The sequence below is a fragment of the Ochotona princeps genome, chromosome 18, assembly GCF_030435755.1.
Source record: "Ochotona princeps isolate mOchPri1 chromosome 18, mOchPri1.hap1, whole genome shotgun sequence".
NCBI lineage: Eukaryota > Metazoa > Chordata > Mammalia > Lagomorpha > Ochotonidae > Ochotona > Ochotona princeps.
Genome location: NC_080849.1, coordinates 29,600,746 through 29,626,184, shown reverse-complemented (window position 1 = coordinate 29,626,184; position 25,439 = coordinate 29,600,746). Strand labels below are relative to the sequence as shown.

At 42.9% G+C, this 25,439-nt stretch overlaps 2 protein-coding genes across 4 annotated transcripts in view; one reads left to right on the top strand and one right to left on the bottom strand.

Annotated features, from left to right (window-relative positions):
* The first annotated feature begins 1,445 nt into the window (after positions 1 to 1,445).
* On the top strand, positions 1,446 to 8,081 carry C18H18orf21 (chromosome 18 C18orf21 homolog). Its single transcript, XM_058676995.1, has 5 exons — positions 1,446 to 1,673; positions 1,756 to 1,778; positions 3,238 to 3,437; positions 5,217 to 5,404; positions 7,631 to 8,081. The coding sequence occupies exons 1-5, from the start codon at positions 1,597 to 1,599 to the stop codon at positions 7,782 to 7,784; spliced, it is 642 nt and encodes a 213-aa protein (XP_058532978.1). The 5' UTR covers positions 1,446 to 1,596; the 3' UTR covers positions 7,785 to 8,081.
* Positions 8,082 to 13,149: 5,068 nt separating this feature from the next.
* Positions 13,150 to 25,439, bottom strand: part of RPRD1A (regulation of nuclear pre-mRNA domain containing 1A) — a 50,416-nt gene continuing 38,126 nt past the window's right edge. The window contains exons 7-9 of one of the 3 annotated variants that reach the window (XR_009247076.1): positions 16,498 to 16,693; positions 13,944 to 14,014; positions 13,173 to 13,401 (exon numbers count right to left, since the gene is read on the bottom strand). Coding sequence is in view for 2 of the 3 variants with exons in the window: in XM_058676993.1 (XP_058532976.1) it covers positions 16,544 to 16,693 (150 nt within the window). In the remaining variant the exon portion in view is untranslated. Of the gene's footprint in view, positions 14,015 to 16,045; positions 16,694 to 25,439 lie in introns of those variants that run through there. The other 2 variants (XM_058676993.1, XM_004579546.4) reach the window with 2 other exon arrangements.

Sequence of the window (25,439 nt, the reverse complement as noted above, 5' to 3'; positions counted from 1 at the left end):
GGGACTATTGTACCTGTTGTCTTGAGCAACAGAGCATTTTGTCACAGTATCAAGAGTCATGTTGATACCTATCATTGAGAGGTTAAAAGAGAAGGAAGGGATATTTCAAATACAGACATTTAGTCTTCAAAAAACAGAAGTTACCATCACTTTTTTAGGCAGGCTTTAATTTCTCAAAAAATAAACATCAATCTCTATTACCAACCTAAGCAAATAACTTTGAGGGGTTCTCATTTTTATTTGGGTGGAAAGTTCTTGAAGAAATCCCTGTTGGTTATCTGTAGTTATGGTTGGTTCATGGCCATGACTCTATAAAGACCTACTGTTATGAATTTAAAACGGATACACATACCTTCTGGCTAGGAGCTGATTGGCCAATGTCTTTCTCTGACTTTATAAGGAACCACCACCCCTCTTCCGTCATTCCAAAATGACACATGGGCGACAGTACTGTGCAGGTCAAGCCCTGGCCTGCAAGACTGGCATCTCATGTTTGCCAGTGTACCAGCTGCCTTATTTCCAATCCAGCTCCCTGCACATGCACCTGGGGAAGCAGTGGCTGGTCCAAGTACTTGGCCCTCTGTACCCATATTGGAAACCCAGGAGAAGCTTCTGACTCCTGACATTGGCCTGGTCCAGTCCTGATGTTTGTGACCATTTTGGAAGTGAATCAGAGGATAGAAGATCTCCTTCTGTGTCTTCTTCTCTATTTTTTTCTTCCTTATCAAGGGAGCTGTTATTATGTTTTGAAGGACCTTTTAAAAGAGATTTGCGTATTTATTTGAAAGGTAAGGTGACAGAAACACGGAGCAAGAGAGATCACCTATCCACTCATCACTCCGCAAAGGGCTGAGCCCAGCGAGGCCAGGAAGCATCAACACCTCCCCTCCCTCTCTGTCCCCCTCACCAGTGCAGGAACCCGAGCACTTGATGCAGGAATCCGAGCACTTGGTCTGTCACTCTGCCTCTTTCCCAGGTGCTTTAGCAGAGAGCTGGACCACAAGTGCAGCAGCCTGGAGTAGCCCTGGTGCTCAAATGGGATATCAACCTCATAGGTAGTGGCTTTACATGTTGTCCCACAACATCCCACCCCAAATTGTTTACGTTAAAATGATTAATTTTATACGGTGTGAATTTCAGTTTAATTTAAAAAAGAAAAAGGAAAGCTGACTTGCACACACAGGCCAAAGGCAGGCGCGGACCCTCTGCCGTTGGAGGCTAAGATCTCACTCTTTCCGGTGGCTTTCTGATGCCCCAAATTTGGGCTCCAGAATCTAGCTGAGGCCTAGGAGGAAACCGCAGGAGCCGAAGAGAAGACAAGCAGGATAGGCGGATAAATGGGCGCAGGGGACCTGACCACCGGGTCGGGACCCTCCCTGGGAGACCAGGAGGTCTCTACGGCTGAGGGGCAGGGCCGCGCCTGCGCGCTTGGCGGGACGCTTAGCGACCCGGAACCCGTCTGCCCAGGGTGCCGGTTTCCGGAGGGAGCGGTCCCTCTGTAGGCAGCTCTGGGAGATCTGCTTCCGGCGTGTCCCAGTCTCCGCGGCGTGTTCCCCTGGCGTGTCAGTGTCTTCCCGGCGAGCGGTCGTGGCGGCCATGAGACAGAAGCACTACCTCGAGGCTGCTGCGCGACAGCTGCGGGAGAGCTGTCCGGGCCAGGCCCGCTACCTTCTGTAAGAGAGGGCCGGGCGGGAGGCTGGAGGGCGCGGCTAGCAGGTGTGGCGTCGCCCCTCACCATCTGTCCGTGTTTTACAGATGGACCTACAGTTCCTCCCACGGTAAGCAGCGCTCCTGTTCCCGGGGGGGCAGGTGCTGGGACCTCAGTCCTCGCCGTGCCGCAAGGACCACGCGCCCCTGCCTGGCAGAGCTCGAGCGGTCTCCCTGTCTCAGCCGGCTTGAACACGTGGCCTCACTTCCGGTCATCGCGCTGGCCATCACCAGCTTCTGGAGTCCACGCGTCCCGACTTGGCGCTGCGGCCTCTTCCAACCCTCCCCAACCTCTGCCTGAAGGGGTGTCCCGGGACCCAGTCCCTGGACCTCCTTCCCCGGCTACACGTCACCTTTATGGTGACCACTTTTTCCCAGACTTACATGCCCAGCCCAGTCCTCTCCCCACATTCTAGACTCGCATCCCCGGGTGCCTGAAGTATTGCAGATTTACTGTGTCCAAAATCTGGACTTACCCCCCAACAGACCTCCCCTCTCCAGTTTCGCTCTCCCCACCACCACCTCAGAGCCATTCTTGATTTCCTCTCAGCCCGACCCCACCCCACCTTTGGGCCATTCTGCAGGCAGGTTCCGTTATCCTTAAACTATTCCCACTGTGAGGCCACTTCTCACCATCTCTGTTGCTACCGCCCTGCCCAGCCCTGGGTGGCCGCCGATGGCTCCCATGACCTGTTCTCAGGCCAGCGGCCCAGCAATTGTGGTTAAAGCCAAGCTTGCCACGGCTCACCCTAAGTGACCTCCCATCTCACAGGGGAAGCAAATAGAGGGAGTCAGGGCTCAGACAGGCACACGGGCCTTCGGAAGGACCTTGCTGTTGTCTCTGCTGTTGCAGCTGTCCTTCCCTGGGCTTGCAGCTGTGGCCTCTCGCATGGACGCCCACTGCTCCCTGCAGCTGTGGCCCAGGGACACCTTTCCTAGCCCTCAAAGTTGCAGTAAGGCCAGCAGTCCTCGCTGTCCTTTCCCTTTTTACTCTGATTCCGTAGTACTTAGCACCTGTTACCTGCCTGTGTGTCCTTTTTGCACGATTGTGTATGCAGCACCATGGCAGTGCCTGACAGCCTCTGAAGGAATGGGCCTGAGCTTTACATCTGCCAGAGTTGAGCTGCTGACATGCTTCCTGGTGCTTTGTAATTGCTTTCCTAGCACTCAACACAGTCTCTACAGTAGGTACTTAAATCATTGTGCTAGGTGTTTTAAAAATGAAACAGAGTTCTGGTGCCATTTGTTGTTTTTGTAGAAAATAGGTTAGTTAGATGTATAAGTATATATACATGTAAGTACCAAGTGATGAGCTAGGTAGCAAAGATTGGAGACTTGCTTGTCCTGCTGAGAGAAGATAATGGATGAAATTGTAGTATTTTGCAAAACAAATTGTTACCAATTTAATTATTTTGTAAATGTATGTTTAGTGGGCTTAGAGAGTTGTTCGTATGCTCATGTTTTCCTTACTGTTTGTTGAAGTAACAGTATTCTGATTTGATGAACACTGAGTTTTGTGTTTAATTTTAGATGATAAGAACAGTTTTGAAGAAACATGTCCATACTGTTTCCAGTTGTTAGTTCTGGATAATTCCCGAGTGCGCCTCAAACCCAAGCCCAAACTGACACCCAGAATACAGAAACTTCTTAATCGAGAAGCAAGAAATTCTACACTCAGTTTTAAAGAAGCAAAAATTTTGAAAAAGTACAGAGAATCCAAAAGTGTATTGGTAAGATTTCACTTCCAAATGTATGGCTGAACTGGAATCTTTCGTTTCTTTAAGAATCAACCTGAAGGGGCCAGTGTTGCAGCATTGAAACCAAAGCCACTACCTGCAACTCTGGCAGATGTGCGGGCACTGTTTGTATCCTGACTGCTCCACTTCCAATCTGATTCCCTGCTAATGGTCTGGGAGGAGCACTGGGAGGAAGCCCAGGGGTCTGATTCCCTGCTAATGATCTGGGAGGAGCGCTTGGGGGAAGCCCAGGGGTCTGGGCCTCTGCCACCAGTGTGAGAGCCGAGGATGAAGCTGTGGCCTCTGGGTCTGGCCTGGCCCAGCCCTGGCCGTTGTGGCCGTATGGAGAGTGAACCAGTGGATGGAAGAAGTGCCTTTGTGTCTCTGTCTCTTTCAAATTGACAAACCTTTAAAAAAACAAACAAAAAAACCTGATTGTAATTAGAGATTTACAGTATTATCTCATTGGAATTATCAAGATATGTACACAAAATTTTTTTCTAGTGATTGGTATATTATCTGGAATATGGTTTGTGTGTCACTATCACCTTTGTTTTGTTTTGTCTTAAAAATTTATTTATTTTACTTGAAAGAGTTACAGAGAGGGAGAAAGAGATCTTCCATCCACTGGTTCACTTCAAATTTCTGCACGGGCTGGAACTGGGCTAGTCTGAAGCTATGAGCCAGGAGCTTCTTCCGGTCTCCCAGGAGGATATAGGGGTCCATCCCCCATTCCTTTCCGAGGCCGTAATGGGGAACTGGATCAAAAATGACTTAGAATTAACTGGTTTGCCAGTGTTAGATCAGGTAAGTCCATTGTGCTTTTTCACAAAATTGAATATTTAGAGGAAAAGAGAAGACAAACTATTGAAGTGAGTAGGATTCATCTCTTATTCCAGAAAACACTTTTGCCGCATTTTGGCATTTTTAAAAAAGAGTTACTTATTAGAAAGTTAGATTTACAGAGGCAAGGAGAGACAGAACAAAAGATCTCCATTCACTGGTTCACTTCCCACATGGCCACAGTGGCTGGAGCTGAGCTGATTTCAAGCTAGGAGCCAGGAGTTTCTTCCTGGTCTCCCATTTGGGTGCAGGATTCCAAGGCTTTGGAATCCTCTGCTGCTTTCCTAGGCCATAAACAGTGAGCTGGAAAGTGAAGCAGCCAGGGCACGAACTGGCACCCTGACGGGCCTCTGGTGCTTGCAAGGGGAAGATTAGGCAATTGATCCCTTGCACCAGACTCTGGGAAATGTGCTTAAATGGGAAGTTGATCTCCTCTAATGTTTTGCCTTCTTGAAGTTTACATTGTAATGCATTTTAATCAGAGACGCCAACTAGAAAGATGGTAAAAGTATTTGTTTTACTGATTTAATCTATATACCACCTCTTTCCAAAAATCCTAAGATCAGTGAATCCTAAGATCAGTGATGGAAATGAGGTGTGAGAATGTGATTACTCATCTGGTTTTATAAGTTAGACCTATATTTATAGTATTGCTAAGTATTGAAGGAGGGCATTTTTATGTTTTGTGGAGAAAAGGCTTGAAGTTCGTGTGTGAAAGGTAATAGATGTCTGATGCGGGGAGGATTGTCTAGTCTCCTCCCCAAGCCCAGCTTAGGCTGTGTTAAGCTAAATATATATTCTGAGGTGCTGCCTTTTATTGCAGAGTTTTAATTTTAAGTATGTCTCGTCTGGTCCCTGCTGCTGGACTGTAGGCTCCCAGAGCGCAGCCCCTGGCAGAGCAGCATTCTGTGACATTTCTTTTCCTGACAGCTGGTTACTTGTAAAACATGCAATAGAACAGTTAAACATCCTGGTCGAAGTAGAAGCTTTCTGTCAGCGCTGAAGAGCGGTCCAGCCACTCCGATGAGTAAACTCAGCCAGAAGGTCCCAGAGACAAAGACTCCAAGACACCTCAGTCTGACTGGTTCTAAAGTCAAGAGCCCAGCACTGATCTTCAGGTACCTTCATTTGTTAGCCTTATCTGCACTGGCAGTGTTCATGCACACACTTCTGCCTGAATCCATGCTGTTCCCTTCCCCTGCGTGCCCCATGCACTTCCTGCCCTATCCTCAACTCCTTGCTTGTGTCTTCCAGTTATGTTCCTCTGCTTTCAGCCTTCCGTAACCTGTTCCCTGCTTCCTGCTCAGTATACCCTCCTCAGGCTTTACATGTCCAAAGCAGCTCATCTTGTCCCGCAGCTAACCACTCAAGCTTGCTGGTCCTTACAAGTTCCTCACTCTCAGTGAAACATGCCCTTCTAGACATTCTGACCTAACATGACAGTCCAGTTGACATCCCTTCTCCCATGTGCCTCGTTGCCAGTTTCTGATCTTCGATTTCTGTGATGTTTGCACAGGTATTTTCTCCTTTTCTTCCTACCGTCGTAGTCTATGCACTTTTTGTCAAGACTACTACAGTGATTGATTTCTTCATACATCTTCCTAATCTCAGCTCAGATTAGCAGCCTTTTGCAGTTCTCCTGTAGCACAGATCAAAAACTAGCCCAGTGTTTGCGGCCTCACTAATTGGCATCAGTTTGTCTGCCTTACCTTTGCCATCCTGTTTTCTAGCAACACATCTTACGTGCCAGCATACATCCTCCCTAAACTTTTGTTCTTACTCTTTTCTCTGTCAGAAACACCTTAACTGTATGATTTCACCTGTTTTTTTGTTTTGGTAACCCTCAGCACCCCATTCATTGTGATGCTCCATAAATTAAAATTTTCATAGAAACTGTGAAAGTAGTTTTGGAACATTTTGTTACGAAGAGAAATTGAGTCTGATAATCTCTTGAACATAAATAACAAAATTCAGGGCTCGGCAGCGTGGCCTAGTGGCTAAGGTCCTCGCCTTAATCCCATATGGCTGCTGGTTCTAATCCCGGCAGTGCCACTTCCTCTCTATCTCTCCTCCTCTCAGTACATATGACTTTGTAATAAAAAAAATAAAAAATAAATAAATAACAAAATTCAGCAAGGACTAGAGTATCTCTGCTTATTGAAAGTTTTATATTGGGCTTTAAGTTTATAAAATTGAATGAAAGTTAAAACTGAGTTTTCTCTGTGTTCTTAATTATTTTTATGTTTTTTATGCTGGGAATTTATCAGAAATCTTAACTTTATTGAATGCAGGTAGAATGAACTTTAGTTGCATTTGAACCAGACCAGTTAGCCTTCTGTATCTGCAGGCTTTATATGCAGATTCAACCAATTGCAGTCAGAAATTCAGAAAAAATTTATGTCTACATTGAACATGGAGAGGCTATTGTTCTCATACTCCTCAAAGGATATGATGTAACAGACATTTAGATAGTATTTACAATGTATTAGTGTAACAATTAATGAAAAGCTGACTTAAAGTATATGGGAGCATAGTGCAGGTTGTCTGTTGTCGGGGAGGTGGTTCCTGGAGCACAGTGTTGGCCACCCGAGGGATGACTGCACCGGTAGATCAAGGCTGCAGTAGGACACACCCTTCACTTACACAGATGGCACGTTAGAAGGAAGCAGACTGTCAGGCCCCAAACAAGGGCTCAGGGAGACAGGGCTCCCTGGAGGGAATGAGATACGCTAGAGTGCCTCCTGTTTGGTACCGTCAGAAAGCACTGCGATATGCAGTGGAACCACAGAATGTTTGCCCTGCGCACTTCCCTTCTAGTGTGGAAGGTATTACGGAATACTATCTACAGTGTAGGTTGAGACTCTTCACTTTTAAGAAAAGGTGTGTCTTTGAGCTGTGAGGAGTATGTTTTTAACGTTCTTGCTTAGAAATACTATGTTTTGAAGGACTGTACTATTGTAATAATACAGGGGAAAACAGTGAGAAGCAGAACTGGGAAAGGAGGGAGGGAAATTCCCCTGGCTTCTGGGACTGTAATATAAAATAAAGAAATTTAAATACAAAAGATTGCTATGAATGTTGTTGTCAGACCTGAGTAGAGGAACTTGACCCTGATGATACTTTAACATCTACCTTTATCTTTCAAGTATGATAGAAACTTCCAGAACCCCAAGGTTATCTATAACCTATTTTAACAAAATAGGAACGACTCCTGAGTACAGCAGCCACTGCCGACAGATGGTAGTAGTATAAAAAAAGTTTTGAAGGAGTCTAGTAGCAGTTACCTAGGCTAAGTGGAAGCAAATGTCTATTATTTGTTGGTCTGTGGTTTTCTTTCTTTCCAGAACACCTACATCCGTACAGTCAACACCGCTCTGCTCCCCAAAGAACGTGAGCAAAACAAAAAAACACTTCTCTCAACTAAAAATGTTGCTCAGCAAGAGTGAATCCCAAGAGACTCCAAAAATGGACTTCAGAAATTTCTTATCTTCTCTCTGAAGGATGAACTTTAAAATGTATACACTGGGGACCAACAGGTGGCATAGCAAGCTAAGCCTCAGCCTGCAATGTTAGCATTCTACATGGGCACCAGTTCGTTTTCCAGCTGCTATACTTCTCATCCAGCTCCCTGCTTGTGACCTGGGACAGCAACAGCAGATTGCTTAAGCCCTTACAATCCTGGACCCAAACAAGAGACCCAGAAAGAAGCTCCAGGCTCCTGGCTTCAGATCTGCTCAGCTCCAGCCTTGCAGCCATTTGTGGAACAAACCAGCAGGTGAAAACCTTCTCTCTGTAAGATCTTTCAAATAAAAAATAAATCTTAAAAAAGTCTACTGCAATATCTGACACTAAATTAAAAAAAAACTTTATTGTTATTCATTCTTTTTAATACATGCCAAGTTCAAAAACAAACTATTGTTGGTATCCTAAGTTAGTGGGGTAAATGCCTCACGATGTATGGGTATACCCTGCTTCCCTCCCAGGGCGGCTGTGAGGATCATCGTGTACTTGGACATGAAAAGTTCTCACAGTGAACTTACGGGTAGACACCAGGTGGTGGGGTCGTGTCATTTTCTTGAGAGGATTTCTTCACTCATGAAGACTTCTTTACTGTCTGTAGCCTTACTGCTAATTCAAAAGAAGGAGCAAAGGAGTATTGCTATTTTCTCAGTCACCTGCATAAGTATATTATAAGTAAGTATATTCATAAAATCGGAACATAGTACATTCTTTATTATAGGTGACTTGAGACACTGAAGTTTCCGTTTGTACAACTGTTACTCATGGTAAAATTTTCCTGAAAGTGGAATTTCCATTTGCTCTAGTGAAGAATTATTTCTTGGTCCGAAGATCCTGTGGCAACCAGTGTTGTGCCTAAGTGGGTGAAGCTGCCACATGCAATGCTGGCCTCCTATATAAGCACCAGTTCCAGTTCTAGCTTCTCTACCTCCAATGCAACTCCGATGAACCAGGAAGAGCAAAGGGAAAGGGGCCAACCATCTGGGGCCCCACTTGGGAGATCTGGAGGGAGCTCCTGCCTCCTCGCCTCAGCATGGCCCAGCCCTAGCTACCATGACAGGAAGATCTCTATCTGGAACTCAGAGTTTCAAATGAATAAAATCTTAGGAGGAAAAAGGAAGATTGTACCAGAATGTAATACATAAACTTTTTTTTTAATGATTAGAATTGTATTCAACCTGTTTTTTAAGAATGTATTTATTTGGGCCCAGCGCCGTGGCCTAGCAGCTAAAGTCCTTGCCTTGAAAGCCCCGGGATCCCATATGGGCGCCGGTTCTAATCCCAGCAGCTCCACTTCCCATCCAGCTCCCTGCTTGTGGCCTGGGAAAGCAGTTGAGGACGGCCCAATGCATTGGGACCCTGCACCCGCGTGGGAGACCTGGAAGAGGTCCCTGGTTCCCGGCTTCAGATCGGTGCGCACCTGCAGTTGCACTCACTTGGGGAGTGAAACATCAGATGGAAGATCTTCCTCTCTGTTTCTCCTCTCTGTATATCTGACTTTGTAATGAAATAAATAAATCTTTAAAAAAAAAAAATGTATTTATTTGAGGGCCCAGTGCGGTGGCCTAGCGGCTAAAGTCCTTGCCTTGAACGCAGTGGGATCCCATATGAGTGCCGGTTTTAATCCTGGCAGCCCCACTTCCCATCCAGCTCCCTGCTTGTGGCCTGGGAAAGCAGTAGAGGACGGCCCAAAGCCTTGGAACCCTGCACGCATGTGTAGGGAGACCCGGAAGAGGCTCCTAGCTCCTGGCTTCACACTGGCTCAGCTTCAGCCATTGCAGTCACTTCAGGAGTGAATCATCAGATGGAAGATCTTCCTCTCTGCATCTCCTCCTCTCTGCATATCTGACTTTGTAATAAAAATAAATCTTAAAAAAAAAAAAGAATCTGAAATATGTTGCTCCGTTCTCTTGTGGCCTATAGAGTTTCCTGTGAGAGTTCTCCTGTGAAATTAATTGGCATTCCTCTATATGTCAATTGATTTTTTTTCACATGCCCATTTAAGGATATTTTCCTTATGTTTAATTGAAGAGAGCTTGATTATCATGTATTGTAGTGAAGATTGCTTTTGGTCAACCCTGTTGGGAGTTTTGTGCCCCTCCTGGATGTTGTTTCCCAGTTGTTTCTCTAGATTAGAAATTTTCCCTCATTATTTCACTGAATACATTTTAAACCCAACTTCTCTTTCTGTACCTTCTGGGATTCCCATAACTCTTATATTTGGCCTTTTAATAGTGTCTTTCAGTTCTTGAATACTTTTTTCTTAGTTTAACCCAGTTCTGCTTCCAGCTTTTGGTTTCTTCCTGGTGACAGGAAGTATCTTCCAATTCTGAGATTCTTTCTTCTGCCTCCTTCATTCTATTTTGGAGACTCTACTGTACTTTTAATTTGCTCCACTGTATCCTTAATTTCTGATACATAAGCTTTTGATTCATTTCCTGTATGACATGACCCTTAAATTTCTAGAACTCCTGTGTTACGTGCTTCTTGTTGATAAGAAGCTTCATAACACGTGTCTTGAATTCTCTAGCCCCCAGTTTCTCGATGTCTTCCTCAGTTAACTCTGAGGTTGGCAAAGGCTTTTTTTTTTTTTTTCCTCCTTTGCAGGGGAGTTTTCAGTAATATTCCTTGTGCCTTTGTCTCTTCTTTTGCTCTTGGTCATTGTGCGTCTGGTTATCAGATTCTTCTCCTTGGGGCAAGTTTCTAAGCTCTGTCATCGACAGGTCTACAAATATCTTCCATTGACAAGTTCACTCCCCCAAACGCCACAAAAGCCAGGAATGGACCAGGCTGAACCTAGGAGCTACATCTGGCTCTTCCACATGGGTGGTAAGTACCCAAGCACATAGGCTGTATTCTGCTACTTTTCCAGGCTATTAGCAGGGCAGCTTAACTTGCCAGACCACAAGGGAAAACTAGCTACTCGCTCTTTCCCTTTCTGTAACTCCACTTTTCAAACAAAAAAAAAGTTTAAAAAAAATGTGCAATGTTCCAAAGGGCAGTGATGTTCTGGAATAATCAGTTCTTTTCCACTTTTATTGAACAGCAATTAAAAAAAAAATGCCAAGGAGCTGTCTTTTCATCAATATACTTTTTGCCTGTTAAAATACAACACAAGCAACTGAAGTGGGGAGTAGCTAAGCCTGAATTTATATATTCTGTTAGCAGAGTGAGCAGGAGGGCTTGCAAGGAATCGTGGTAGACCATCTATTTTGAGTTGTGAAGATGGCTCTGTCCCATTTTCAAGCCCCAAGGCTTCTCTCCCAAACGAATATGGCTACTGTGACCACCACATGTTTCCAGCTTGAGGGTTGTTAAGGGCCTATTTTATTAATAAAAGGTGATGCTAGTCTGGGATGCACTCGCAGGTGGCTCTTCTCCCCAGAAGTTATCCTTGTAAATCCTTTCACCTGAAGCCTCACTGGTAGTGTAGCGACGAAGTGGCCGATAGTAAATGTTCAGTACATGTTTCTTGACCAAGGAACTTGACCAAACAACCAGTCCCACAGCTAGCAAAAATGTGTAACTAGGAATACAGTAACAATACTGTATTAATACTGTGCCACAGGAGATAAAACCTCCAGCATTGTCCTCAGCTGACATCCCACACAACTGCCAGCTGGAGGCCTAGCCATTGCACTTGAGAGTCAGCTCCCTGCTAATGTGTCTGAGAAGCAGGGGAAGGTGGCCCACATGCTTAGACCCCTGCCACCCATGTGGGGGACTTGGGAGAAGTGTAGGCCCCTGCTATGTTGAGAGCATTTCCCACCATCCACAGACCCAGAGTTCCAGGTCCCTGACTGCAGCCTGGTTCAGCCCTAGCTATTACTACCTTCTGGGAAGTCAATCAGCTGACGGAAGTTCTCTCTCTTCTCTCTGTAATCCCGCCTTTCAAATAACAAATATATCTCTTAAAAAACACTGTTTACATATTACTACTGGTGTGGGCAATGAACACATTCAGTTTCCAATCCAGGTTCTTGATTAAAACACTGAAAAGAGACTAGTATTGAGTGTTAACAGGGACAGAATTTATTTAACAGGGAGGAAATACACCTGCGTTCATACACAGGGAGGAGGAGCAAGCCACAGGGAAACAACCAACACGAGTGGGCTAAAGTGTTGCCCATAAATGGCTGAGGCACCTCTGAGTATGAGCGGGAGGCTCATGGGGTCCTAGAAAAACAAGAGCCAGCTATCCAAAAACATTCTCCAGCCTTCTGGTGCTTCATACAGAAGGCAAAGCGACACACCCAGGAGGGCAATTCACCAGGACCTGTGACTAGAGAACTGCATGTTGGAAAGGTGGGTACACAAAGCTGAAAGTTAAAGAGACAGCATCCACTTTAAAAAAAATTATTCTTTAAGATTTTGCGATGGACTGGCTCAGCCGGGAGCAAACAGTCTGAGGGGAAAAGGAGCCCGGGAACGGTGGGCAAGGATTCGGCGAGTGACAAACAGACACAACAACTCAAGGCAGTTGTATCTGAGTGCATTTTACAAAAGCAAGGCATCAACTTATATACAATAGATTATTGCAAAGGGACATTTTCTTTGTTTATTCATGTGGTAACATTTCTACAAACAATTACTCCAGGCAGGTAAGCGGGGCTGTTGAGAAAAGATTGTTCTCTAACAACCTGGTGACAGACTGCGGTTGCTATTTCTTGTGGACGTGGTTTGGCACCAGTTGCAGTTTTAATTATTAGGTGGTCAGCTCTCATTGTGTTTGTGCCTTACATTGGTTCTAATATTAACCTATTTTTCTTAGTTTTTCTTCCTGTATGGGTTAAAGCCATAAATCTCTACTATAATCTTCTTTTTAGGACTCCTCGGGCCCAGCGCCGTGGCCTAGCAGCTATAGTCCTCGTCTTGAACACGCCGGGATCCCATATGGGCACCGGTTCTAATCCTGGCGGCCCCGCTTCCCATCCAGCTCTCTACTTGTAGCCTGGGAAAGCAGTTGAGGACGGCCCAAAGCCTTGGGACCCTGCACCCATGTGAGAGACCCAGAAGAGTATCCTAGCTCCTGGCTTCAGATCAAGCTCAGTTCCAGCTGCTGCGACTGCTTGCGGAGTGAACCAGCAAATTTCTCTCCATATCTCCTCTCTGTGTATCTGACTTTCCAATAAAAATAAATAAATCTTAAGAAAGAAAAGAAAAAAGAAATGTAGACATAACGAGAAGCTCTAGGGATGGTACCCAGCATGGGCTACTTTGCTCAACCCTTCTTCGGATAATGGTGATGCTCACTACAGATGTGGAACTGCTGGCCAGGTCAAGTGATCTTCAGCAGCTTCTTGACCATAACGTCCCCAGATTCACCATGGCTTTGCTTCCCTCCTGGTTCAGCAAGCAAAGCTGCCCCCGCAACACGGTCGACCCCCTATGTCCAATGAATCAGATTCATAAAAATAACCTACACCAAATGTTTCCAAAAGAACATAAAACTTTATTAAGAACATTTTATACTTCCATCAGATATAGTCAAAGAAAAGGGGTAAACAAACAGGGAAAGTTCATCTTCCCGTGTGCTATTCCACCTCATAACAGACTCAGGTGTGGATGGCTGGAATTACAGTTGGCAACAAAGGCGCTGTTATAAATAAATTCCTTAAGTTACACAATGTTCCCTTTCTACACAGAGAACTGGGCCTATGCTTTAAATGCTCTGATATATTGCAACAACTATGAAACAAGACTACATCTTTAGGACTATTTCCTAATAGAATACACAACAGTTTCGTAGCTTTATGTTATTCATAGAAAGTCAGTTTGTATAATGGAAAATTCAGAAACGATCTTCTAATTTCCCTAGTTATTTTGTAACTTTGAGTTTTTCTCTCTAAAGATTTCTCAGAACCAGTTCAAGAACTGTAACAGATGAGTTGCTCAGCCAGTGACAACTATTTAGTTTCGCTTTTGTTAAAAGTCTGCAAGTCAAGGTGAACTGTTTTATCCCAGATGTAGCTGACTCTGAAAGATTTCTTATAGAAAAATCCTGGTTCAGAGTGCATGTGTGAAGAGGGACCACGAGCGCTGCACCTGCAGAGGTTTTCCTTGGGCAGGGGCAGCCTGCATCCTAAGCACATCTGACTAGTTCAGCTTCCCAGTTCCCCCAGAGATTCTTTTACTTACTGTAGTGATGGAAGGAGCAGAAGGAGCGCCAGAGAATCGGTTCAAAGTGCCACTCCAGACAGCTCTCAGTACTGTTTGTGGAGAAAAAGAGCATGGTGTCCATTCAAACCACAGCACCTCTACTGTAGATGCGGTGACTGTTCTTGAGGGGCCAGGCCTAATGGCACACAGATGCATGATTTGCCTCAGATACACACACAATGGAGAAAATGCTCATGATTCAGATTTTGGTATTACAGTACCCCCACCTAACCCATTTCTTGAGTAAATGCAGTCTTCCTTTTTACAACAGAAGACTGTATACTGCTAAGGCTTACTATGTTAACCATAAGGCTGAAGACAAGACTCCTAAAGCAGACTAGACTGTATTCAGTTAGAGTTAACCAAAAGCTGAGGTCTGTGCAGGGTCAGTCAAAGGATGGGAAGCAAGTTCTTGAGTACTATCACTTATCACAAATCTCATCAAGCTCTTTAAAAAAATAATGCATTTTTATCATAAATATTTAGAGCAGATACTGGCATTAAAATCAGTACCTAAGTCAGAAGTCTGTCTTAAATGGTGAAAATATTTCAACAAACTTCTAAGATTTCAAATCCTCCCAGGAGTACACGGCTTATAAATTAGTTTTAAATGGAAAAAATATATTTCTTGAAAGGATAAATCACCACTTCAGCAGATCATAAATAAGGTCAAGATATTAAAAAATAAGTTAACATACAAATTTTTGCTTTTACCTTAACAACAACAAAAACTAACATAGTTGGTACACTTTCATTACAGATCTAACTGGGCTTTAGAACTGCATTTGCTACCTCCCCTCTTGCTCCATCTTTTCCATTTCCTATGCGTAGAGACAGAGGGGCACAGCACAGCAGACACCCCAATGTTGGAGTCTGGCTGCAGCACACAATTCCACTAGAGTGATGTTACAAATGCTGGTCAAGATCTACTACTAGTGATCTACCAACTACATTTCAAGTTAAACACATTAATGGTTCAATGGCTTAGGTTCCCAGGTGAGCATTCAGTGAGTGGCTATGTCCACAGGAAACCTAATTCCTATTTGTTTATTGATGAAAATTCACCCCAAGCTCCAAAAAAAAAAAAAGACTAAAAACTTGGGAATGTAAGCCATATATGGACAGGAACTGCTGATATCCATCTATTTTGGAGAGGTCAAATCATTAAAAGCACTGTGTTCAGAACAACTACTATTTAAAATCAATGTTTGCCTTCTTACATGTAAATTCATGTTAACTATAATCTCTAGTGCTGAGAAACACACAGAGTGAAGCCATTTAAACTAGCAAGCCATAACTGGCTTATGGAATTCAAGATGTTTTATTGACTATCTAATTTGAATCCTCTTACAATGAAAAGAAAAATATCTAATATGTAAAACAACAAATGAAAAAGAGATGTTTACCCTAAGTCATTACTGAGTACAAATCCACAGCTTAATGTGACTTAGAACACAGGAGAGCATGCAACTGCTCTAACACCAGGGCTAGACATGAAAAATAAAAGGACATTTGTTTACAACTGCAAATATACAAATATAAAATTTACCACATCTACCCTGTAGTGTAGCACTGCTTTATTTCCAAATACAGTCATTCAAAAACCTTAAAGAAACATTAAAAATGTTTCAAGTTAGTTTACTGAACATTAACGATGAATGTGTTGTTATCAGAGCTAAAAATACTACTGCTTTTGAAGTTATATGGCTGAAGCAATAACAAAAGTAATATTACTTTGTTTCTTTAAATCCCCCAAGATGACATTTTTATTAAAGGGATCGTTATATTAAAAGAGACTGACTTGACAAATAGAAATCAGTTCTAGCACTAAAGTTGTTCTCATGGTAGAATGTCAAAAACCTTAAATATTTCTAAGGTATTTTTACATTAGTCCACTCAAATTTTAAGCAGCTGAATCAAAGGAGTCTTTATTTTTAACACTCTCTTTATTCTACATGGGTAGCTAGAATGGAACCCCTATGTACTATTGGGGAGAAGTTCTCTAGGCTGTCCCTAACCCTCAATGTGGCACCCATGTGCAGTGTTAAATTACTGACCTCTAGGAAATAAGGAGTCAAATACACGGAGAGGCACAGAATCTTTATCTGGGTTGGGGAATAGGGCAAAGAGTAAGTTGGAACATTTAGCCCCTTCTACAACAAAGTCCTTACTATACCACAGCAAAGTTTCAACCAACTCCTGATTAGTTCTTCCCCTTTAGGAATTACATGGCATACAGTGATTAGATACTGAATAAAATAAAGGAAAACAAATAAAAATATACAAACATAAACATGGAATTTCTCACAAGACCCTGACTCAAAGAAATTTACAAAAAGATCTTTTGAAAATAATCACTATCTGTAAGCTTATTAGTACACAGAAATCATCACTTTGTTTAAACTAAGTCATGTAACTTCCAATAAAATGGTAAACAAACCAACATCTTACACAAAATTACTTGCCATTTCTTTTGTTGGTGTCACTCTTTCAACAATATACAAAAATAACACTACAGGACTATCCCCCTAACCTGTCTCCATCTCTTGCAAAGTTCTGGGCCCTGTAGAGACTGGTCATCAATCTTCAGTGTAGAGGTCTCCCGCAAAGGGAAGGTGCATGTGGCTGCCAGTGACATTGGGCAATCGAGACAAGTCTGGCAGGCTCTGGATCCGGGACCTGAGTTCTTTGCGCACCAGGGAAACTCTGGCTAACTTGCGTTTATATTCCTGTTAAATCAAAACACTTATGTTAGCATTCACAGAGAGCTTTCTGATGATCTGTTTATCACCCAGTATATCCTCAGTTAATGTCAAATATTAAAAATCATCCCAATTTGCATCTTAGAATCAGAAGAGGAACTTTGGAAACACCTCATATCATAATTGTGAAAAACTGCACTCTTTATCTGTTGCTTAACACCCGCGGAAAGACTAACATATTAATATGCTTAACCTCAGATAACTACTCCTAAGATTTTCCAACATGCTTCATTTGAACAATAAAAGTTACATTTAATTTCCTAATTCTTAACTGAAATTGAGCATTATTTTCAGCTATGACTGTTGGTAACAAACAAGAAACATTTCAATGCCTGTGATTTGGCAAGAGAAATCAACTACTTCATGCTACTTCCTATGGCAAGAAATACCGCCCATATTTGTCATTATTCTAAAATTACGATGGTTATGAGACAATCACTGTATGTTAATGCATTGATAAGAAACCATTTTAAAATTTGTGATGACAGCACCTCAATATAACTTAACTGCTTTGCAATTAGTCATTTTATGAATTTCAAAAGCTAAGGTAATATTTGGCCTAGCAGGCTAGGGTGCCTACATCCATTATCTGAGCACCTGGGTTTGCGTGCTGGCTCCACTCCCACTTCTAGTCTCCTGCTAGTGCAGACTAATGAGGAAGCAGGGGATGGAAGCAGAGTGAGACCTGCACTGAGTTCTCAGCTACTGGCTCCTGCCAGAGCTACACATTTAGGGAGTGAATCGGCAAACGGATTATTATCTCTCAAATAAATAGCTAAATTTTAATAACCAAATGTGTGCACAGCTTCACCACACCACCAAATGTCCAAGGCCAATCAAAACTTTTTTGACTTGGAGGGAACAGCTCCTTCTCTGCATTGGGAATATTTCCTTGGAACAGGTGACTCCGAAACTGCCAAGGGAGATAGGAATTCTAAACTCCAAACAGTAGAAGAAACCTGTTGGAATAAATACTCTCAAGCAGCAAAGTTGGTAGGTTACAGCAGTGCCATTGGGAATAAGGTCTCATTCTTCTCAACTCTGTTAACAGGAGTCACTTCACAAGCCTCTCTCCCATCCAACGAGGCCAGTAACTGATCTACTTGCCAGTGTCATCATTTCTTTCCTGTAACTCGCATCTCAGTCTCCCACAACTGTGCTTTTTCTGCTCCAGGTTCATACCAAGGCTCACTCCCAGTTTAAATCCAAATGCTTCCATCTTCAGAATTACACTCCAGCTCCATTTCCATTTTTCTATAAACCCTATACTCATCCCAGCCATTTTCACACAGCCTCTCTACTGACATGCAATCTGCTGTTATATCATCCCTAATACATAAATATGTCTGTCTTCCCAAAGGTAGGAGCCTTCTTGTGCCACACTAAAACATTAATAAAGAGGTATGATTTACATTATTATGCAAATCATATGGATTTCTATGGAAACTGCTGCTCCAGCCTCATGCTAACTTAATTTGATATGCTACCACTCAAGTGACTTCTGAATACAACTAGTTCAGGATTGTGTCCTGTTTCATATTTGGAATGAAGCACTGTCTATTTCTTGCAATGTCCAGTAAAGAAGTGAGTATCAACAGGTGCCCCTGTCCAGATTCCACAAAATCAGCTCTGGATTAAGTATAGCCTCCTCAGTCGATCATCTACGTGTCCTCCGGCAGAGAACACAAACACCTTAGGATGACCTAAGTCTCGGATACTGCCTTTATAAAACAGGGGTATCCACTTTATAGGATTACAGGGCTCCAATATTAATGTGGATATTTTCAAATTAAGGAGTAATGTTCTAAAATATTAGTTTCTAAATAATCTAGGGGAAGGCATTTCGCATAGTGGCTAAGGTGCTGTTTGGGTCGTGCGTCCCATATCAGAATGCCTGATTCTAGACCTGGCGCCTCCCACCAATGTGGGAGGTCCGGATGGAGCTCTGGCTCCTGATTAGGCATGGTTAAGTTCCAGCTGCTATAAGCATCTGGTGAAGGAAACAGAAGGCAAATTTAACTTGATCTGTCTTTCAAATAAAGTGGAAAACAATTTTTAGGATAATGCATTTCTTTATTATTACTGAAAAGTTAGATTTAGAGAGAGGCGCATCTTTTATCCACTGGTTCACTCTCCAAGTGGCCACAACAGCCAAAACTAGGGTGATCCAAAGCCAGGAGCCAGCAGCTTTTTCCAGGTCTCCCATGAGTTCAGGGTCCCAAGCACTTGGGCCATCCTTTACTGCTTTCCCAGGCCACAAGCAGGGAGCAGGATGGGAAGTGGAGCAGCTGGGACACAAACCACTGCCCATACGGGATCCCGGTGTCATCACACTAGGCCCAGATAAAGTATTTCCTAACTTACACATTTATTGTGGCTGCTTTTTCCTTGCAGATGCTAATAATTCTATTCTCTTCCTTGCATAATTGTGAGAGAATTTCAATTGCAGAAATTTCAACCGCATTCACATGGGACCTTTAATGGCAAGTTCCAAATACCATGCCTACTGAAATGCAACCCCTATGACCTTCTACTCCTTTCCTGAGACAAACATGGGAGCAAAAAGGTGAATGTACCACATCATAAAGTCTCTAGTGATTTAGCTGTGTCACTTATTACATGAAGTGGTTTGAATGTTAAGTTCAGATTTTAGAAGATTTTGAAAAACACTAGGCTTAGAAAAGTCACTCCCTCTTTTGATTTATGACTCCCATCTCCAGGGTCCCTTCAAGGTGTAATATGACTAGGACTGGGACACCAACTTGGAACAGCTATATTGGAAATGTATTTGAGCATGGAAAACAGTGATGCTGTAGCATGACAAGGGCTTCTCCAACAAACCCTACAGTTAATAACACAGATCGAGATAGTTGTGTAATATTTCAACATGACATTTCTCAGAATTCCAGATATTGTAACTGTGTAAACACTCAAGGAATTTAGTATCTTCTAGTAAATGTTAAGTATCCTTAATGTGAAATTCAAATGCTCTAATTTTGGTTACTTCAAACTAGTCTATCAGTCTAAGTCATGTTTCAGCTTAAATATTTGAGAATGAAAATAAGTGGACTCCTGGATCAAAAGACTGATGTTTAAGACTAGTCACCTCTGCTCAGGGATGATGTCAAGAGGCAGGCATTTGGGTTCATAATGCCTAGATTGTTGCTTGGGGGTGGGGAACAGCACAATGGCTCAATTAGCTAAATACTCCACCTGCAAGCACCAGAATCCCATGTGAGCGCTGGTTTGCCTCCAGCTCTCCACTCCATGGCCTCCTGAGGAGACAGTAGAGAATGGCAGAAGACTTTGGGCCCCTGGCTCCATATGTGAAGTACAGAAGCTCCTAGCTGCTGGCTCCTAGCTTTGGATTGGCTCAGCCCCAGCCACTGCAACCACTGGGCAAGTGAACCAGTTGATAGAAGACCTTTCTCTGTAAATCTCTTTCCAATACAAACAAATGTCTTAAAAAAAAAAAAAAAAAAGATTGCAGCTTGAGGCGTCCTCATCCCATATCAGTGTCTGGTTTGAGTTCCAGCTCAACCTGAGATCCAGCTTCTTGCTCATATGCACCCTGGAAAGCAGCAGTGAAGACTCAAGTACCTGGGTCCTTGCCATCCACATGGGTGACCCAGCCAGTCCCTGGCTTTCTTTCCCCAGCACAGCCCTGGCTGCAGGAATCTGCACAAAGATTAGTAGATACAACTTTCAAATAAAGTGAAAATGAATGAAAAAATGGAAAGGACATAACAGAAGTACCAAGATCACCTTTATATTACAGAGATCCTCATGCTGATGGTATAACTTATACAATTCTGCTTTTATTTGTTCTCTGGATGAGTGCCTTTGTTCTTCCATGTGTATTTCATCACGTCCTTTGCCACTCAAGAATCTTACAGGGCTGGGGCACAGTGCATTAAGTTTCCACGTGCAGTGCCAACATCCCATATGGATGCCAGTTCAAGATCAGGCTGCTCCACTTCCAATCTAACTCCCTGCTGATGTGCCTGGGAAAGCAGTGGAAGATAGCCCACGTCCTGAGCCCCTGCCATTCACGGGAGAGACCCAGAGGAAATCTGTGATTCTAGCCTAACTCACTCCCAGTCATTGAAGCCAGGTGGAGAATAAATCAGTGAATAGATCTCTACTTCTCCTTCAGTCTTTAATATACATTTTCTATTTTTAATTTTATAAGGGCCAGCATTGTGACACAGTTTAGGCTGTCATTTGTGATGACAGCAAAATTAGAGCCATGGTTCAATTTCCTGTTCTGCTTCTAATCCAGCTCCTTGTCAATGTTCTTGGAAGATAGCAACTGATATCAAATAAAGTGGTCCTCAGCCACCCTCATAGGAAACCAGAGCGGCGTTCCAGTCTCCTGACCTTGTCTGGCCAAACCCCACCTACTACAGTCACTGAGGAAATGAACAGTGAATGCAATCTCTCCTTAACTCTTTCCAACACATACATCTTTTATCTTTCTGAAGACACTGCTTTCAAGGTAATGAATAAGTTTTCTCATTTTTAGAATCCAAAGTTTACTTTGCTAAGAATTTCAGCTTCTTTACTAGTTTACATAGGAAAAGAAAAAAGAGGACCAGCACCATGGTAGTAGTAGAAGCTTCCGACCATGACACCAGCATCCCATATGTGTGTTGGTTCGTGTCCTCATTGCTCCACTTCCCATCCATCTCCCTGCTTATAGCTGGAAGGCAGTAGAGGATGGTCAAAAGCATAGTTCCCAGATGGGGAACCCAGAAGTTCCTGGCTCCTGTCTGGCTCAGCTCTGGCCATTTGGGAAGAAACCCAATGGATTGAAGATTTTTCTCTCTGCATCTCCTTTTCTCTATAAATCTTTCACATAAAAATGACCAAATCCTAAAAAAATATTTACTCAGTACACTACCATCTTGCAGAGTTAACAGCTTCATGTAGAACACAATTAAGCAAACATTTCTTTAGTTCTTGCCCCTCAGCTTCTTGATCTTTATCAAGCAGCACCTTCACTACTGTTTCACTTTTGACGAGTAATTTCACAGTATGGAAGAGTCTGGGTTAGCAAGCCTTTTTTCTTTCAACAATTTTCACCACATTCTTCCTGCCTGGCTCCTGCTGACAAGTTCCCTGTAATTCTTTTCTTTGTTCCTCTACAGAAACAGGGAACATTGCTTCTCCCTCTGGTTTCTTTCAGTTTCCTGAACTTTTTTAAGACTTATTTATTTTTATTGGAAAGTCAGATATACAGAGGGGAGGAGAGACAGAGAGGAAGATCTTCCCTCCGATGATTCACTCCCCAAGTGCGCACAACGGCCAGTGCTACACCCGATCCGGAGCCAGGATCCAGGAACTTCTTCCAGGTTTCCCACACAGGTGCAGAGTCCCAAGGGATTGGGCCGTCCTCAACTGCTTTCCCAGGCTACAAGAAGGGAGCTGGATGGGAAGTGGAGCTGCTGGGATCAGAACCGATGTCCATATGATATCCCAGCATGTTCAAGGCGAGGACTTTAGCCACTAGGCCACACTGCCGGGCCCAGTTTCCTGAACTTTGAATACAACACACCCAAGCAAAGTTTGTTCTTTGACATGTTTTTGTTATTTTATGCAGAGTGTTTTGAATTAACAGCTCTGTGTCTGTCATTAACTGGAAAATTCTTGGTCATTATTTCAAATATTTTGCTTTATTCTCCTGGTATCCCATGTTTGTCACATCGCTCCAAACTCTGTACAACTCTTGGATATAGTATGTGGACTTCTGAAAACACTTCTTTTCCCTTTGTGTATCAGTTACAGAAGTTTCTACTGGCCTATTTTCAAGTTAATCAATTTTTTTCTTGGCAGTGTCTAGTCTATTGAGGAGCCCATCACAGAATCTCTTCATTTGTGTTTTGTTTCTTTTTTTTTTTTTTTAAAGATTTATTTTTATTACAAAGTCAGATATACACAGAGGAGGAGAGACAGAGAGGAAGATCTTCCAGCCGATGATTCACTCCCCAAGTGAGCCGCAACGGGCCGGTGCGCGCCAATCCGAAGCCGGGAACCTGGAACCTCTTCCGGGTCTCCCACACGGGTGCAGTGTCCCAAAGCATTGGGCTGTCCTCGACTGCTTTCCTAGGCCACAAGCAGGGAGCTGGATGGGAAGTGAAGCTGCCGGGATTAGAACCGGCGCCCATATGGGATCCCGGGGCTTTCAAGGCGAGGACTTAAGCCGCTAGGCCACGCCGCCGGACCCTGTGTTTTGTTTCTAATTTCTGTATCTGGATTTTATTTTTAGCCTTTCCATTTCTTTATTTATATCACCTATCTGTTCTTGCATGGTACCTACATTTTCTAATGTAGCCCTCACAGCATAAATCAGTCGTTTTAAATTGCTGATCAAATAATTCACATCCTACTTGAGTGTGGTTCTGATGCCTGCCGTGTCTCTTCAGACTGCTCCTGCCTTTCAGCATACCTTCTAATTTTTTCTATTGAAATCTGGACTGGAAATAACAAATCAAAACTCTGCTGTGTGAAGTTTTATGTTAACATGATTAGGAGTTGGGTTGCTTTTACTGTAGATACAGCTACCACAAAACAAACCCACCGCTGATATTGAAGAGCCTGTTCATGTCACGCAGTTTAAACTGGCAGAATATTCTTGTCACCCGTAATACATTCATTGGTCCTAAATCTGTGCAAAGAATTAAACCCAATGCCTATTTTCTGATGGCTTTCGCAGTTTCTGAGGCAGATAAACTCATTTATTTTAACTCATCCCAACACTCCATTTCCCATAAATTTCCCAAAGTACATTGTTTCCATTTCCTTGAAACACCCAGGTCCCTACCACGAATTAACTGTGGTATGTAAATTAAATTTCCTATGTGGAATCTCAAGTTAAATACAGAAATCTAGATGTGGGGTTTAAGCAATGAAATCATACTTTTTATATTCTAAACACTTCTTCTTGTAGTTGAATAGCTGCAAGAATACCAACTACATTATCATTCTGATTCATAGCTGCATAACTTCTGAGCTTTCTGCAAGAAGGATTGTCCAATCACGTCCTCACTAGACTGACACAACTCACACAGAAATGCAGGCATCTATGCTAGAAACTTTTTGGCAGAGAAAAGGGATAATGAAAGCTCACATTGTAGCACAGTGATCCCAAAACGACAAGTCATGCATCTCACCAAGGAATGAGTTTCAGAAGCAACTTTAAGACATCTGAAGTTGTAAGCATATTTGAGTACCACTTTTCAAAGCTGTTCGCAACTCAAAAAAAAAAAAAAAAAAAAAAGATCGACAACCTTCATGTTCTCCTATTTCACAAACTGCCTTTATGACGCTTCAATGCACACATTTTCTTTAAATTTTAAAACACCTGGGGCCCAATGCAGTAGCCTAGTGGCTGAAGTTCTTGCCTGGCATGTGCCAGGATCCTATACAAGCACCAGTTCGTGTCCTGGCTGTTCCATTTCCATTCCAGCTCCCTGCTTGCGGCCTGGGAAAGCAGTAGAGGATGGCCCAAGGCTTAATAGCATTTTTCCTTCCTGTGGTTCATATGCACTTGCAAACAGTTTTTCAATATTTTCCAAACTCTCCCTAATAAACCTGTATTTTTTTATAATGGGAAAATACATGAGGAAACAATGCTAAACACTGCATATTGCTCTTTTTTTCTGCATATTGTTTTTTAAGTTGAACTAAACTGAAGTAGTAAGAAGTGCCCATTTAATGGGATAAGTACTAGGGAAAAAGCCAAAGTGCTAAATTCAGCAATAAAGATAGAACTTGCAAAGCATTAGGTTTGAAATTCACATTCTGAAGGTACCAAAAAAAGCAATGGACTTAATAGAAGATAATCTGCCCAGGACTCAGTGAGTCCTGGAACCCTTAACACTTAATTCATTATTATTCCATACTCACTGAAAATGACCAAATAGTAAATATGGAATGACTAAAAGTAATTTTTAGAAATCAATAAAAGAAAAAAATAACTATTACAAAGAAAAAAGAGGGGGAAAATGAACAGCTATACCTATTTTTAGCTTTTACTGTTTTGTTTACAATGACATTTTTACCTCTACCTCACCATAACTACCTCCTTCACAGTCACAGTGTCAATAAAAAGAACAGTTACAACAGTGCCCTGGAAGGTAATGCTACCTAAGTGTAATCGCTTAATGATTAGAAATGGTAAAATACCACCCCCTCTGCAAAGGAGTTTAAAGCACCCCTGCAAGGGTTTAGGTTATCTCAGATACTGGGAACCTCTCACCCACTGGAAGTGTTTCCTTTCTGCTGTACTGTGCTGAGGCAAGAGGGTCGGCAGGGAGGGGGCGGGAAGGGCCATTCAAGATGGCTAAAAATTGAGAGAAACTCAGACTATCAAGCTACGGAAGGTTTTTCTGATAAAAAGTCCACCCAATTATAAGCAAAGTCCAATAAATGAAGCAACATGGTAATTATGCCAGAAAGGAATAACAACATTAAACTACAGAGAGAATGGAATTGAACAGAGTGAGCAAGAGGTGATCTCCCTTAACTCACACTGGTCCACTCCACCCTGAAGACAGAAAAATCTAAGAGAGGTCTAAGTAGGAAGTTGAGGAAAAATGGGGGGTCAGATTCCAGGTATGATATCAGTTACTGGTTGAGGACATAAGCACAAAAAGGCCGTGCTGTGTTGTGTGTTCATTTCTTCCTTTCTCTTTAATCATCTCTCTTCACC

Bases quoted from the DNA above. Each gene is read 5' to 3' on its own strand.
- C18H18orf21 (XM_058676995.1), top strand. From the start codon at position 1,597: ATGAGACAGAAGCACTACCTCGAGGCTGCTGCGCGACAGCTGCGGGAG. The intron at 1,779-3,237 runs GTAAGCAGCGCT...GTTTAATTTTAG, and splicing joins GACCTACAGTTCCTCCCACG to ATGATAAGAACAGTTTTGAA. The intron at 3,438-5,216 runs GTAAGATTTCAC...TTTTCCTGACAG, and splicing joins GAGAATCCAAAAGTGTATTG to CTGGTTACTTGTAAAACATG.